This window comes from Salmo trutta, chromosome 14, assembly GCF_901001165.1.
Source record: "Salmo trutta chromosome 14, fSalTru1.1, whole genome shotgun sequence".
NCBI lineage: Eukaryota > Metazoa > Chordata > Actinopteri > Salmoniformes > Salmonidae > Salmo > Salmo trutta.
Window position 1 is genome coordinate 66,692,060 of NC_042970.1, and position 15,119 is coordinate 66,707,178.

The 15,119-nt window shown below is 44.1% G+C and overlaps 2 protein-coding genes across 3 annotated transcripts; both read right to left on the reverse strand.

Annotated features, from left to right (window-relative positions):
* Nucleotides 1-1,042: 1,042 nt before the first annotated feature.
* LOC115208723 (centriole, cilia and spindle-associated protein-like) lies at nucleotides 1,043-8,092 on the reverse strand. Of its 2 annotated transcripts, none has more exons than XM_029777039.1 (4): nucleotides 7,938-8,092; nucleotides 6,778-7,184; nucleotides 5,471-5,832; nucleotides 1,043-1,769 (listed from the first exon to the last, which is right to left on the reverse strand). In XM_029777039.1, exons 2-4 carry the CDS (start codon nucleotides 7,139-7,141, stop codon nucleotides 1,590-1,592), a joined length of 906 nt encoding a protein of 301 aa, XP_029632899.1. In that variant the 5' UTR covers nucleotides 7,142-7,184; nucleotides 7,938-8,092; the 3' UTR covers nucleotides 1,043-1,589. The 2 variants fall into 2 exon arrangements, with proteins under 2 accessions (XP_029632899.1, XP_029632900.1); XM_029777040.1 differs by having other exon boundaries at nucleotides 7,920-7,939.
* Nucleotides 8,093-8,931: 839 nt separating this feature from the next.
* On the reverse strand, nucleotides 8,932-13,159 carry LOC115208722 (actin, alpha skeletal muscle 2). Its single transcript, XM_029777038.1, has 7 exons — nucleotides 13,004-13,159; nucleotides 11,121-11,260; nucleotides 10,484-10,808; nucleotides 10,209-10,370; nucleotides 9,898-10,089; nucleotides 9,616-9,797; nucleotides 8,932-9,470 (listed from the first exon to the last, which is right to left on the reverse strand). Exons 2-7 carry the CDS (start codon nucleotides 11,247-11,249, stop codon nucleotides 9,327-9,329), a joined length of 1,134 nt encoding a protein of 377 aa, XP_029632898.1. The 5' UTR covers nucleotides 11,250-11,260; nucleotides 13,004-13,159; the 3' UTR covers nucleotides 8,932-9,326.
* Between the last annotated feature and the right edge of the window lie 1,960 nt (nucleotides 13,160-15,119).

A 15,119-nucleotide genomic window follows, 5' to 3' on the forward strand; every position in this document is an offset into this window, starting at 1 on the left:
TAAGGCACTGCATCTCAATGCAAGAGGCGTCACTACATTCCCTGGTTGAAATCCAGGCTGTATCACATCCGGCCGTGATTGGGAGTCCCATAGGGCGGCGCACAATTGGCCCAGTGTCGTCCGGGTTTGGCGGGGTAGGCTGTCATTGTAAATAAGAATTTGTTCTTAACTGACTTGCCTAGTTAAATAAAGGTTAAATAAAACATTTAAATTCTTCCCCAGGGACCCCCGCCCAGGTAAACCGGCGACCCAGGGACCCCCATCATACGCTTTCTTTTCCCCCCCGCTTGTCTTGTCTTATCATCAGGTGAATGGCAAGGAGAATTAATCAACATTTTTAAATGAATAGATTTGGTAGATAGTTTTTCATTATTTTGACCTCCCCCCATTTAAATTGGAAGAGGAAGTGTAACATAGCCTATTAGCTAGAAAGGTAACTCCCCCAAAAATTGGGATGAATGTGTTCACAAAATTAAATGTCCAAGACAAGAAAGCTTACCAGCAGATACTCCAGTGAGTGTAATTAGCTCCAATGAGTGTAATTAGATCGAATGAGTGTAACTAGCTCAATATTAGGAATAGAGAAATAAAGTTAAAAATACAATTGTTAGTAGTTACTGTCTTGTCTCATCGCTACAACTCCCGCACGGACTTGGGAAAGGCGAAGGACGAGAGCCATGTGTCCTCCGAAACGCAACCCAACCCAACCAAGCCACACTGCTTCTTAACACAGCGCGCATCCAACCCGGAAGCCAGCCACACCAATGTGTTGGAGGAAACACCGTACACCTAGCAACCTGGTCAGTGCGCCCAGCCCGCCACAGGAGTTGCTAGTGCGCAATGAGACAAGGATATCCCTGCTGGCCAAACCCTCCTTAACCCGGACAACGCTAGGCCAATTGTGCACCGCCCCATGGGCCTCCCAGTCACAGCCGGCTGCGACAGACCCTGGGCTCAAACCTAGAGTCTCTGGTGGCACAGCTAGCACTGCGATGCAGTGCCTTAGACCACTGCGCCACCCGGGAGGCCCCCTATTCTCCTATTTTCTACTGTAGCTTTTTGTATATATATTATTGCGGACCCCCTGCAGTACTCCCGGTTGAATACCCCTGATCTAACTTTTGGATTTCATGCAGCTGCCTTTGTGATATAGCCTGAAATGACATAAGCAACACAGAATGTCAAAGATGCCACCAAAATAAAGCGAAGTGTAAAGACCATCATCATGCTTGGAATGTCTAATAATACAGTACAAATCATACTCTGTGGTCAGCAGCATAAAAATGTACAAACCAGTCCAATTTCTAGAGGCATAACTACATATCTTGCAATATTCTACAATGATTGTGTCATCCCTTGTGGAAGAAAAGTGGCATATCGCCAACTCAGCGATCAACTTAACAAATCAACCATACCTTATGATTAGGGCCCTGAGTTCTTCCTAGTCAGGTTACGTGGCCTCAGGGCCCTAATTGGTGTCTAAACCAATCCAATAATTTTGTTCTGTTAACCAATCCTCAATAAGGAAACATGGTGTTAAAAATAGAATGGTCGACGGGTGGTGGTGGAATACCCATGATCCTTGTGCTCTACCTCAACCGGGCAGAGAAGCAGCGCATGTACTCGGTCATCCAACGGTCATCCACCACGGCCAACTCCGACCGCCGTATCTTCTCCAGGTCGGCAGACCGTGCCCTCCTGCGGTCCACGTTCCAACAGCGTTTATCCGACTCCCGTCTGGTCTGGACGCATGCGTCGGATGTGCGACTCTGTAGAGAGCGAGAGGTGCCCGGGAGGTTAGGGCAATGAGACAGGATAGGCACTTGGCGCTCACTTCCGAAATACATACCACTCTTCTATTATTGATAGTTTCTGGGGGGAGTGTTGGATGATGAGATACGTTTCTCTGGTATCCTTTCCATGAAAATGTGCCAAAAGACTCACAATGCCCTCCTATCTATTTTCCCTGAAATAACTCAATCTTATTTGCAGAATAGATGTTTGACGCACAGTAAGCCTGCATTTCATAAGCAACACAGCTTTCAACCAGTATTCCTATAATGTTAGCTTTTGATCATTATACTGTGGCCTAAGAAACAAACAAAAACAAATAATAATATTTTTTATTTCACCTGTATTTAACCAGGTAAGCTAGTTGAGAACAAGTTCTCATTTACAACTGCGACCTGGCCAAGATAAAACAAAGCAGTGCGACAGAAACAACAACACAGAGTTACATAGAATAAACAAGCGTACAGTCAATAACACAATAGAAAAAAAGAAAGTCTATATACAGTGTGTGCAAATGGCATGAGGAGGTATGGCAATAAATAGGCCATAGTAGCAAAGTAATTACAATTTAGCAGATTAACATTGGAGTGATAGATGAGCAGATGATGATGAGCAGATGATGGTGTGTAAGTAGTGATACTGGTGTGCAAAAGAGCAGTAAAGTAAATAAAAACAATATGGGGATGAGGTAGGTAGATTGGGTGGGCTATTTACAGATGGACCATGTACAGCTGCAGCGATCGGTTAGATGCTCAGATAGCTGATGTTTAAAGTTAGTGAGGGAAATGTAAGTCTCCAGCTTCAGCGATTTTTGCAATTCGTTCCAGTCACTGGCAGCATAGAACTGGAAGGAAAGGCGGCCAAAGGAGCTGTTGGCTTTGGGGATGACCAGAGAGATATACCTGCTGGAGCGTGTGCTACGGGTGGGTGTTGTTATCGTGACCAGTGAGCTGAGATAAGGCGGAGCTTTACCTAGCAAAGACTTGTAGATGACCTGGAGCCAGTGGATCTGGCGCCGAATAAGTAGCGAGGGCCAGCCGACTAGAGCATACAGGTCGCAGTGTTGGGTGCTATAAGGTGCTTTGGTAACAAAACAGATGGCACTTGTGATAGACCGCATCCAATTTGCTGAGTAGAGTATTGGAAGCTATTTTGTAGATGACATCGCCGATGTCGAGGATCGGTAGGATAGTCAGTTTTACTAGGGTAAGTTTGGCGGAGTGAGTGAAGGAGGCTTTGTTGCGAAATAGAAAGCCGATTCTAGATTTGATTTTGGATTGGAGATGTTTGATATGAGTCTGGAAGGAGAGTTTACAGTCTAGCCAGACACCTAGGTATTTGTAGTTGTCCACGTATTCTAGGTCAGAACCGTCCAGAGTAGTGATGCTAGTCGGGCGGGCGGGTGCGGGCAACGAACGGTTGAAAAGCATGCATTTGGTTTTGCTAGCATTTAAGAGCAGTTGGAGGCCACGGAAGGAGTGTTGTATGGCATTGAAGCTCGTTTGGAGGTTAGTTAACACAGTGTCCAAAGAAGGGCCAGATGTATACAGAATGGTGTTGTCTGCGTAAAGGTGGATCAGGGAATCACCCGCAGTAAGAGCGACATCGTTGATATATATAGAGAAAAGAGTCGGCCCGAGAATTGAACCCTGTGGTACCCCTATAGAGACAGAGATGGGTGGGATTCGAAATGGTCAGTGATCGGTTTATTAACTTGGCTTTCAAAGACTTTAGAAAGGCAGGGCAGGATGGATATAGGTCTGTAACAGTTTGGGTCTAGAGTGTCACCCCCTTTGAAGAGGGGGATGACCGCGGCAGCTTTCCAATCTTTAGGGATCTCGGATGAAATGAAAGAGAGGTTGAACAGACTGGTAATAGGGGTTGCAACAATGGCGGCGGATAATTTTAGAAAGAGAGGGTCCAGATTGTCTAGCCCAGCTGATTTGAATGGATCCAGGTTTTCCAGCTCTTTCAGAACATCTGCGATCTGGATTTGGGTGAAGGAGAAGCTGGGAAGGCTCGGGCAAGTAGCTGCGAGGGGTGCGGAGCTGTTGGACGGGATTGGGGTAGCCAGGAGGAAAGCATGGCCAGCCGTAGAGAAATGCTTATTGAAATTTTCGATTATCATGGATTTATCGGTGGTGACCGTGTCACCTAGCCTCAGTGCAGTGGGCAGCTGGGAGGAGGTGCTCTTGTTCTCCATGGACTTTACAGTGTCCCAAAACATTTTGGAGTTAGAGCTAAAGGATGCACATTTCTGTTTGAAAAAGCTAGCCTTTGCTTTCCTGACTGTGTGTATTGGTTCCTGACTTCCCTAAACAGCTGCATATCGCGGGAACTATTCGATGCTTATTGCAGTCCGCCACAGGATGTTTTTATGCTGGTCAAGGGCAGTCAGGTCTGGAACCAAGGGCTATGTCTGTTCTTAGTTCTACATTTTTTGAAAGGGGCATGCTTATTTATTAAGATGGTGAGGAAATTACTTTTAAAGAACGACCAGGCATCCTCGACTGACGGGATGAGGTCAATATCCTTCCAGGATACCTGGGCCAGGTCAATTAGAAAGGCTTGCTCGCAGAAGTGTTTTAGGGAGCGTTTGACAGTGATGAGGGGTGGTCGTTTGACCGCGGACCCATAGCGGATGCAGGCAATGAGGCAGTGATCGCTGAGATCCTGATTGAAAACAGCAGAGATGTATTTGGAGGGCAAGTTGGTCAGGATAATATCTATGAGGGTGCCCATGTTTATGGATTTAGGGTTGTACCTGGTGGTTTCCTTGATAATTTGTGTGAGACTGAGGGCATCTAGCTTATATTGTAGGACTGCTGGGGTGTTAAGCATATCCCAGTTTTGGTCACCTAACAGAATGAACTCTGAAGATAGATGGGGGCAATCAATTCACATATGGTGTCCAGGGCACAGCTGGGAGCTTAGGGGGGTCTATAACAGGCGGCAACAGTGAGAGACTTATTTCTGGAGAGATTAATTTTTAAAATTAGAAGCTCGAACTGTTTGGGCATAGACCTGGATAGTATGACAGAACTTTGCAAGCTATCTCTGCAGTAGATTGCAACTCCTCCCCCTTTGGCAGTTCTATCTTGACGGAAAATGTTGTAGTTGGGTATGGAAATCTCAGAATTCTTGGTGGCCTTCCTAAACCAGGATTCAGACACGGCAAGGACATGGCAAGGGTTGGCGGAGTGTGCTAAAGCAGTGAGTAAAACAAACTTATGGAGGAGGCTTCTGATGTTAACATGCATAAAACCAAGGCTTTTCCGATCACAGAAGTCAACAAATGAGGGTGCCTGGGGACACGCAGGGCCTGGGTTAGCCTCCACATCACCCGAGGAACACAGGAGGAGTAGGATGAGGGCACAGCTAAAGGCTAGCAAAACTGGCCGTCTGGTGCGTTGGGGACAGAGAATAAAAGGAGCAGATTCCTGGGTGTGGTAGAATAGATTCAGAGCATAATGTGCAGACAGGGGTATGGTGGGGTGCAGGTACAGTGGAGGTAAGCCCAGGCACTGAGTGATAATAAATGCAAGTCTGGTACTGAAATAACATCAAATGGAATAAATATCAAACATTTTAATAACCTCACATATGCCCAGCCTCTCTCACACACACAGTCACACACACACACACACACACACACACACACACACACACACACTCGTACCTCATTTGTAGACCTCCTAGCAGATGACGCGTGTCTCTCTGCCCAGTCGAGCCGGGACGAAGGTTGTCTGTTCTCCTTCTCTGTGGTGATGGCTGGGGGCTGGCTCTTTGCTCTGGAGGGCTTCCTGACAGGCGCAGGCTTGATGTCGTCACAGGAACAGTCCCTTTGACATGGTTCTGGGTGAGGGACACAATTGCGGTGGCGACGCTTAGGCTCAGTCTTCACCGGCTCCTCGTCTGATGACGCCTTGTCTGCTGGTCCCTCATCTGTTGACGTTGCAGCCGCTGGACCATTTTGTACTACTGACCCGTTAACTGTCCCCTCATCTGGTTCGTTTAGGCCCCCGTTCTCTATTACAGACTCTTTGAATGAGCAGAAAGTGATGTAGTTTTATTATACACTATACTGAGAAAAAACAAGAAACCTGCTCACTGCTCTTGATAGTATCACTGCTCTTTAATAAGCTTAACGTATCGGCCTCACGGCCTTCGTCGGAGCTTTAATGAAAAGCTCTGACAAAATTCAAAAGGCACTCACACATCTGAGCTATCTTTTTTGCAGGTGCATGGTAACAGTTGAATAAAATGAGACAAAAGAAGAAACCCGCACACTGCTCTTGATAGTGTCACTGCTCTTTTGTCAAAAGCTCTGATGAAGGCCGTGAGGCCGACACGTAAAGCTTATTAAAGAGCAGTGACACTATCAAGAACAGTGTGCGGGTTTCTTCTTTTGTCTCATTTTATTCAACTGTTACCATGCACCTGCAAAAAAGATAGCTCAGATGTATGCGAGTGCCTTTTGAATTTTGAATTATACACAATACCAAACATTAGGAACACCTTCCTAATATTGAGTTGCACCCCTTTTGCCCTCAGAACAGCCTCAAATCATCGGGGCATGGACTCTACAAGGTGTCGAAAGCGTTCACAGGGATGCTGGCTCGTTCAAAGGCACTTAAATCTTTTGTCTTGCCCTTTCACCCTCTGAATGGCACACATACACAATCCATGGCTCAATTGTCTCAAGACTTAAAATCCTTCTTTAACCTGTCTTCATCTACACTGATTGAAGTGGATTTAACAAGTGACATCAATAAGGGATCCTACTGTAGCTTTCACCTGGATTCACCTGGTCAGTCTGTCATGGGAAGAGCAGGTGTTCCTAATGTTCTGTACACTCAGTGTATAGACCTAACAAATTAAGACCTTTTAACTTTATGTTTGAAGCTCAAAAGCATAGTCTTATTACAATAGGATCAACATGCAGGTGTATAAAAGTATTTGCAATAGTAGAAGATAGATAGATACCTGTGGGTGGTAGTGCATCCAAGAGGGTAAACTCCTTGGCCTCCAATTCTGGTTCCCCATTCACAGAAGGAGGCTTCGGTTCCGGGCTCTCCCTTGATTCTGACTTCACTGGTGGTGTCTGAAGTTTGATGTCTAAAGGCGCCACTTTATTCCTCACCTTGGGGGTCGACCGCCCACTGGCGCTGGAGTCTGACCCGGTCGAGGTATCCCACCCCTCCCAGAACCACAGAGGTTTGTGAGCGTGCTCCATCACCCGCCTAGTCAACCTGTACTTCACTGAGTCCTCGTAGCACTTGGAAAACGTCTCCCATTTCGGCTCTTTGAATTTCTTCATGTACTCCGTACGGATTTTCTTAGTCACCATGATTCCTGTTATTGCTTAGGTCCAATTTTGATTAGCTCACAAACTATGGAGGAGAGGAGAAAAGAGAAGTGTTATCACATACATAGCCCTACAATGCAACAGTAACTAGGCCTACGTTTCTATATTTGGTGTGGAATGTGTTGGTGACAGTTCCGCCACAGATCTAAAGCCTGTAGCAACCCAGAGCAATCCAGTGCACCTGGGCCTTCTAGAATTACCTGTCGGCGTTTCCCTCCCTCGAATACAGTAACCCATGCCGTCTGATGGCTATCTATACACTGTGCTCCATAACGCCCATCTGACGCTAGAAATATACACATAATCTATATGTAGTAATAGCATCGTTATTACAATGTTATTTATACCTAGCATACTATAACAGAATAGATGGGGATAGTGTAGGCCCTATGTAGCCTAGTTATATAGTTTATTAAGAGCATTTCCATTCATAAACCAGCCATGGCCTAAATAGTTTCCACGACAAAAATCCGTTTTGTGGTTTATCTGCTGTTTCTGTTGCCCAAATATGGCGCAGCCGAGCCCGCTATTTGATTGAGGCAGACATTGCTGACGCCAATACGGCCGTCTTTATCAAAACACTGTGCATGGGTCTATCAATACAGAAATGTTATTGTTAGTCCACATACCAAAAGTTATTTATTAAATGTAAATACTTAAAGGTAATAGGGTGACGAAAACATGCACAGCTGGTGGCGTCGACGTTTGCTTCTACTTGCGCACTATAGTGGTTGTAAACACGACCAGAACAGGTTATTACCGGTGCATATAAGCTTACCCCTCACCCGGACTTCATTATGGAGAATTACAGAACAACATCATTTTCACTTCAAGTATTCCGCCATTATAACAGTCTGTTGTTGCGCATATCTTGGCATTGAATCGTCGTCAGAATATAGCCATCTCAAACCTGGCATTAAAGATGTTTCTCCATTAAAAGCTATAGGAAGTGCAATGCGCATGCCCAGAACTGCATGGTACTGGCGCGCGTCTCTTCCTAGGACGTATTTTATTCTACAGCGTGTAATTGCTTCAACAAGTGTGTATTCTTTTTTTGTTGAGAAACGAGTACACATGGTAATGCAAATTCTGTGGGGGGGTTTTCAGCCTCAAATGTATTTTTTTCAGTTGTGAAATATCAAATGATTAGCTTGCTCATGTGATTTAAAATCAATATCAGTATTGGTATTGTAGTCGAATGGCCAAATTTGATGACAAATACGATCTGCTGTGAGCATGGATTTGCTGTGACTACCTCCTTGGTGAAAGAATGCTATGTCATTGTTTAGTATGAATCTAACACAGAAAATACATTAATTCCCTCCCAGTTCAATAAAATATGGGCAAATGTTTGTTGAATAAATAGTTATGGAGAACAATTCGTATTTTAGGCACATTGATAATATTATTGTAAAATAGAGTTAATATCACAAAGGAGGTCTGCTCAATGATTTATAACCTTATATCCATGACATTGTTTGTCTTGTCAGGGACCTTTAGAACAATTTCCTTAAACACTTGGCGGCCTACTTGAGCTCATTGTTTGTCCTTCCAGTTCCAGGTAGTCATGTTCTTCAAAACATTGAAAGGCATCCAAATTGAAAGTGTCTCATAATGTTTAGGATATTTATGTTGCTATGTGCCAGAAATGAATTAATCTTTGCCCAAATGGGTATTTAATGGTTGCGCATCATAAAACGCACACCAAGGCCTATTTTAAGTGTTGGTTGTGTTGTAATGCACCTCAAAAAGAACAAAATAACAGAAACACGTTTGAAAATAGATGGTTTTTATTTCCTATGTGGATCTCTTGATGGTTAGTAGTTGATAATGTTTGGCTCGAGTACAGATAGCACGTACTTCTGAGCCATTATCGGGTAACCAGAGAAAACAACGTTGTGGTCACCCTCTGTCCCTCTTGCTTGTCCCCAAAACAGACTGTGCTCACCAAAAAATACCAAATGATGGACGATCAATAAATAACATTTATGTACATTTTACATTCACATGTTGGTATTTTTTTCCTCACACGTCGTGATATTGACGTCATTCTCTCCGTTTGCTGAGCTTTCGCTGTTACAATGTAACAGTTGTATAAAGTTGTCCCTTGATCGCAAGTCGGTGTGCCGTTGTTGCTTGGATCCTGAGCGAGATGTTGACAATGCATTTAGAAGCACTTGCGATGGACAATGCTGGGACCTGCCTCGTCGTATTCCTGCTTGGTGATCCACATGGCCTGGAAAGTGGACAGGGAAGCCAGGATGGAGCCACCGATCCAGACGGAGTATTTACGCTCAGGTGGGGCAATGATCTATGCCAAGTGAGAAAAGGAGTATTAGATACTGGGTACCATAGGTAGCACAGGTAACACAATGACAATGAAACAATTATGCAGCCCTATGTCATCACTTTTAACTATTTTACTGTGCGTAAAAGTATTGTTTATTTGTAATTACCTTGATCTTCATGGTGCTGGGGGCCAGGGCAGTGATCTCCTTCTGCATACGGTCAGCAATACCAGGGTACATCGTGGTACCGCCGGAAAGCACATTGTTGGCGTACAGGTCCTTACGGATGTCAATGTCGCACTTCATGATGCTGTTGTAGGCAGTCTCATGAATACCAGCGGACTCCATACCTGTGCAGTTATACAAAGATCAATATGAATATTCAGCCACTCTTTAGGCCGAAGATTTTATGTTGGATTATATTATAGGCCTATAACGGTAAATACGCACCAATGAAGGAAGGCTGGAAGAGGGTCTCTGGGCAACGGAAACGCTCGTTACCGATGGTGATGACCTGACCGTCGGGAAGCTCGTAGCTCTTCTCCAGGGAGGAGGAGGAGGCGGCGGTGGCCATTTCATTCTCGAAGTCCAGGGCGACATAGCACAGCTTCTCCTTAATGTCACGCACGATCTCACGCTCGGCTGAAATGAGACATTTCCGTTAATGCGTAAAAGTATATCCCCGTATATCCCCCCACGTTATAATACTTGGAATTGATCAAACAAGCATTTCTATGCAAAAACACAAAGTTCATGCTCACCGGTTGTGACGAAAGAGTAGCCACGCTCGGTCAGGATCTTCATGAGGTAGTCAGTCAGATCGCGACCAGCCAGATCCAGACGCATGATGGCGTGGGGGAGAGCGTAACCCTCATAGATGGGGACGTTGTGGGTCACACCATCACCGGAGTCCAGCACAATACCTAAACACAGAAAACACCACAATTCAGTAAAGCAGACAACCCAACCATCAACAACTTGAAATACAAATAACGAGTTGTGTGCGAAAAAAGGCGCGAGGGGGAAAAGTTCTTACCGGTGGTACGACCAGAAGCGTACAGGGACAGAACAGCCTGGATGGCCACATACATGGCGGGAACGTTGAAGGTCTCGAACATGATCTGTGTCATCTTCTCTCTGTTGGCCTTGGGGTTCAGGGGGGCCTCAGTGAGCAGGGTGGGGTGCTCCTCGGGGGCAACGCGCAGCTCGTTGTAGAAGGTGTGGTGCCAGATCTTCTCCATGTCGTCCCAGTTAGTGATGATACCATGCTCGATGGGGTACTTCAGGGTCAGGATACCCCTCTTGCTCTGAGCTTCATCTCCTACGTAGGAGTCCTTCTGACCCATACCCACCATCACACCCTGGAAGAGACAGAACAAGCCCATTGAGACACCTGCAAGGACATGGCGCACATGCCTAACTACACATTATCATCTAACGGTACACTACACCTTGGACACTAAAACGGCACGTCGCACCTAACACATTACACGTTAGCACTAGTACACTATCCCTAAATGCATTTTTTTTTTTTACTTGAATTCGTATATATTTGCCAATATGCTTTTACGCATATCTGTACTTTGGATATCATAGTAGGCTATATCATGAGACAAGGTATGATGCCTTAATTCACATGACTAGCCATAGCTAGGAGTGGTGTTTTTACGTACCTGGTGACGAGGGCGACCGACAATGGATGGGAAGACAGCCCTGGGGGCGTCGTCGCCGGCGAAGCCAGCCTTGACCAGGCCGGAGCCATTGTCGCACACAAGAGCGGTAGTCTCGTCGTCGTCACACATCTTGGTGGGTTCTGAGACAAGGTGCAAAAGGAACACACATTTATCATACAGTATACTGTAAGTAGCCTACTTACTGCAAGATCTCTCACTGACATTACGCAACTACATTCTATGCGTAAAAACAACATTCTGTGCGTAAAAACGATACTTTCGGGTGTATTGCTGATGCATCATGTATACTCACTGAAGATTATCCACTCGTAACAAATGATCAAACAGAATGAATCACATTACACTGAGAGTTGACCAAGAATGCATATTAGGTTGCCTACATCAGTGGTTCCCAAAGTGGGATCCACAATGTATTTTCTTAACCATTAGATCACAGGTGTCAAACTCATTCTACGGAGGGCCGAGTGTCTGCGGGTTTTCAAACCTCCCTTGTACTTGATTGATGAATCAAGGTAACTCATTAGTAAATAACTCCCCTCACCTGGTTGTCTAGGTCTTAATTGAAAGGAAAAAACAAAACCTGCAGACACTAGGCCCTCCTACCTTAGATGCACTACATGAGCCTGGGATGCTCACAGGGATATTGGTATCCACAGTACTCCATCAATGATCCATTTTTCACAAAATTATTATTGTATTCACAAAAAATGTTGTTTTCTCCAAAAATGTTGTTTGGAACATAAATGCAATATTTAAGCTTCATACTGCAGAATTATTTCACCCGTGCCAATGCACTGCAGAAGTCATAGTAAACTTGCTTGTATGCCATTTTATCGCACTCAAAAGTAAGAGTTGTGTTCACGAGTATGACAAAAATAACGTTTTAGTGTTCTAATTACGTTGTTAACTAGTTTATAATAGCAATAAGGCACCTCGGGGGTGTGTGGTATATAGCCGATATACCACATCTAAGAGCTGTGTCCAGGCACTCCACGTTGCATTGTGCATAAGAACAGTCCTTAGCAATGGTATATTGGCCATATACCCCACCCTTCATGCCTTAAGGCTTAATGACACCGTAGTCTGACACGGTGGTCTCGGTAATTTTACCAAAGTGATCATGATAACGTTAGGCTACACATTACACATTGACCACAAACATTTCAAAGATCGTTTCACGGAGTAATTTTACATTACATATACGTTTTATATTAATAAGTATTTCAGATAATGCACATCATCTGGTTAAATAGATTGATAATCAATACACATATTGGGTAACCTATCTTATAGGGTAGCTATAAGCATGTAATGCAGTCGTTCCAGGAATTTTTGATTCAATACAAAGTTGTGGATCTCTTTCTCTTCTTGCTCGCACCTGCTGACATAACAGGTTTTCCAATATCCAGTAGACCTATTCAATATTCTGTCTGACATTATCTTAATAAATCAAATGATCTACCAAAATATAATTCTATTTTTTTTAATCTCAAAGACCAATTATCATTTATTAATTAAATCAACATATTTTTTTACATAGACGCATTAGCCTATATTATGCAGGTAGACTAAGGTATCAAATCAAATTAATTTTAATCCAATCTCTTCTATTATTATAATAATAATTTGACAGAGGTGAAATCTGTTTAGTTTACGATAGTAGGCTAAAAGTTAAACTGAGCCGGTGATTGGCTGCCAAGTTTCACTGACTGTCACAATACTGTGTAGATTATCTTTGATTTGTTTAATTCCTTATTCAGAGTCCATGATGTAATGTCCCAGAAAGAGAAAAAAATCCACTCCTCGTATTGACCTCCTCGTGCAGCAGCGTGGTGTAATATTCCACGGACCCGTTCACTTACCTGGTTTTCTTTTAGAAGAAGCTCAGTTGCAGAACTTTACCACTGCTGGTTCCAGCTAAGGACTGATAGCAACTGCCGTCAACCTTATATACCCGACGCCATCCACCTTTTTTCGTCTCCTGACAACCATTAGGAATGTCCATCTATTCCACAGGAATTCTCCCGACCCCTTCATCCATATTTGGTTCTTGGGACGGGTGCGCACTGGACACTCCCGTAGACGAGCGCGAAAGAGCTCAGGGTCGCACTTCGTAATGCGCAGGACGGTCCATATATGGAGAGGTAGTCCCGAATCCAAACTGTAGCGCTCGGCCCGTGTATGGAGAGCCGAGGGGTGTAATCCGTCGGACTCCTGCATGGCATTTTGAACACAGGCGCGCTTCGACGCAGGACTACACACGTCCATACTCCTCGTGCTATGACAGCATGCAATGCCAAATCATTCAATGATGCAAGGATATTGATTGTTGCTTTATTTTTTTCATCTCTTTGCAAATGACTTGCTTTCCGAGCGCACCTCGTCAAGGTAGCCCATGTTCTATTCATGTTATTTTATTGGTTTATGTTGATTCCTTTACAGCTAGAGCAGGTGCGACTTTATAAGGGTTGTTTAATGGAACACTACAAGTTATTAAACAGTTAATATCCCCGTGTATTTTCCCGGTTCTTTGTCAGATGCATGTTATTTTAATTGATAAGAACATGTCAAGTATAGCATTTTTGGGGGGCGGGAATTGTCTCTCAAATGGTCTTTCAAATGTGTGTTTATGTGTAGCTGTTAGTCTAGTAATATCTTTTTTACAAAAAGTTTGAAAACCCATTTAAAATAAAAATAAAAATCTCTCTCAAACTTTTCACAAGGGTCATGATTTAACATTGACTTTATTCTGCAGCATCAACAACAGCAAATAGAGGGGGGGGGGGGGGGTGTGTCAAGTTTGAGATGAGGGCGTTTGTGGTAGCTGGTCACTTGTAACTTCCGCATTTACTACAGTTGCCATGGTCTAGTTTCTCTGAACAGGGGGTAGCTCTGAACGGGGGGTAGGTGAAAGCAGATAGGACCCTAGCCATGCACAGTCCAACAGCTGCAGCCAGCCACCAAGGCATGGACAATTCCTTTTTTGTAGCCCCAGCGTTTAAAAAAAGCATCTTTATAAACTGATATGTTTGTCCAACTGCTAACTCATTACTGCCAAGGTATCCAACTAAACATACTTGTGGAAAGGTATTTTAGTACAAGAAAACGAAATGTTTAAAATTGCATTATCCAACTTCCATTGGTCCCTATAATTTATTTTTAGCTTTGATAGGAATGTTATTGATGGGATAGCCTACTTCATATACCAATATTAACATTTTTTACATTTGTCACGGACGCTCTTATCCAGAGCGACTTACAGTAGTGAGTGCATACATTATCGTACTGGTCTCCCGTGGGAATCAAACCCACAACCCTGGCGTTGCAAGCGCCATGCGGGACCAATGCTCAGGCTCGTAAATGTAATCTCCATACCAACCATACACAACACCACCATCCACGGAGGCATTCTACAAACCAGACAGGAAGTCCTGTAATAAAATATTCCAAACCTAGAGCTCCCACACAAACAATCTGTCAAAGATCAGTGAAAGTCTCTACTAAGTAGTGTCAGCATCCATATGACAACTACTCAAAATAGTCAATCAAGACTATTGATAAGGTTTGAAAGAGTATGCTTAGAAGCCTATCAAAAGCACACTTTCTCTGAGGGAGTTCTTTCAATCCCCCCATATAGGGCTACTGAACTTTCAATCCCCCTCCCCCATAATGACAGTGGTGGTAATTTATTGTGTATGTCCCTAATTTAACCTCTATTTTCTATTTTTAGGACAAGACACAGTGGCCATCTGCTTCTGCCATCGGTGAAAGTGGATCAGTTGCAGACTCCTCGAAGGGTTGGAGGAGACACTTGAGGAGTCAGGCCCCGCTATTTAAACAAGAACCCAATACAGTTGGCAATGTAGGCTACAGCACCCAATGGCTTGCTGCAGAAATCCAATAGCCTATTATGGCATGTTTGTCAATGAGTGTGGCTTGTTGTTGAGTTGGATGTTGTGTTAATTTTGAGCAGCTAGT

Coding starts and splice junctions, on each gene's coding strand:
- LOC115208723 (XM_029777039.1), bottom strand. CDS start 7,141: ATGGTGACTAAGAAAATCCGTACGGAGTACATGAAGAAATTCAAAGAG. Junction 5,833..6,777: donor GGATGCACTACCACCCACAG/GTATCTATCTAT, acceptor GCTCATTCAAAG/AGTCTGTAATAGAGAACGGG. Junction 1,770..5,470: donor CTAGGAGGTCTACAAATGAG/GTACGAGTGTGT, acceptor CGCTCTCTACAG/AGTCGCACATCCGACGCATG.
- LOC115208722 (XM_029777038.1), bottom strand. CDS start 11,249: ATGTGTGACGACGACGAGACTACCGCTCTTGTGTGCGACAATGGCTCC. Junction 10,371..10,483: donor CGCTTCTGGTCGTACCACCG/GTAAGAACTTTT, acceptor TTCTGTGTTTAG/GTATTGTGCTGGACTCCGGT. Junction 10,090..10,208: donor CTACTCTTTCGTCACAACCG/GTGAGCATGAAC, acceptor GTCTCATTTCAG/CCGAGCGTGAGATCGTGCGT.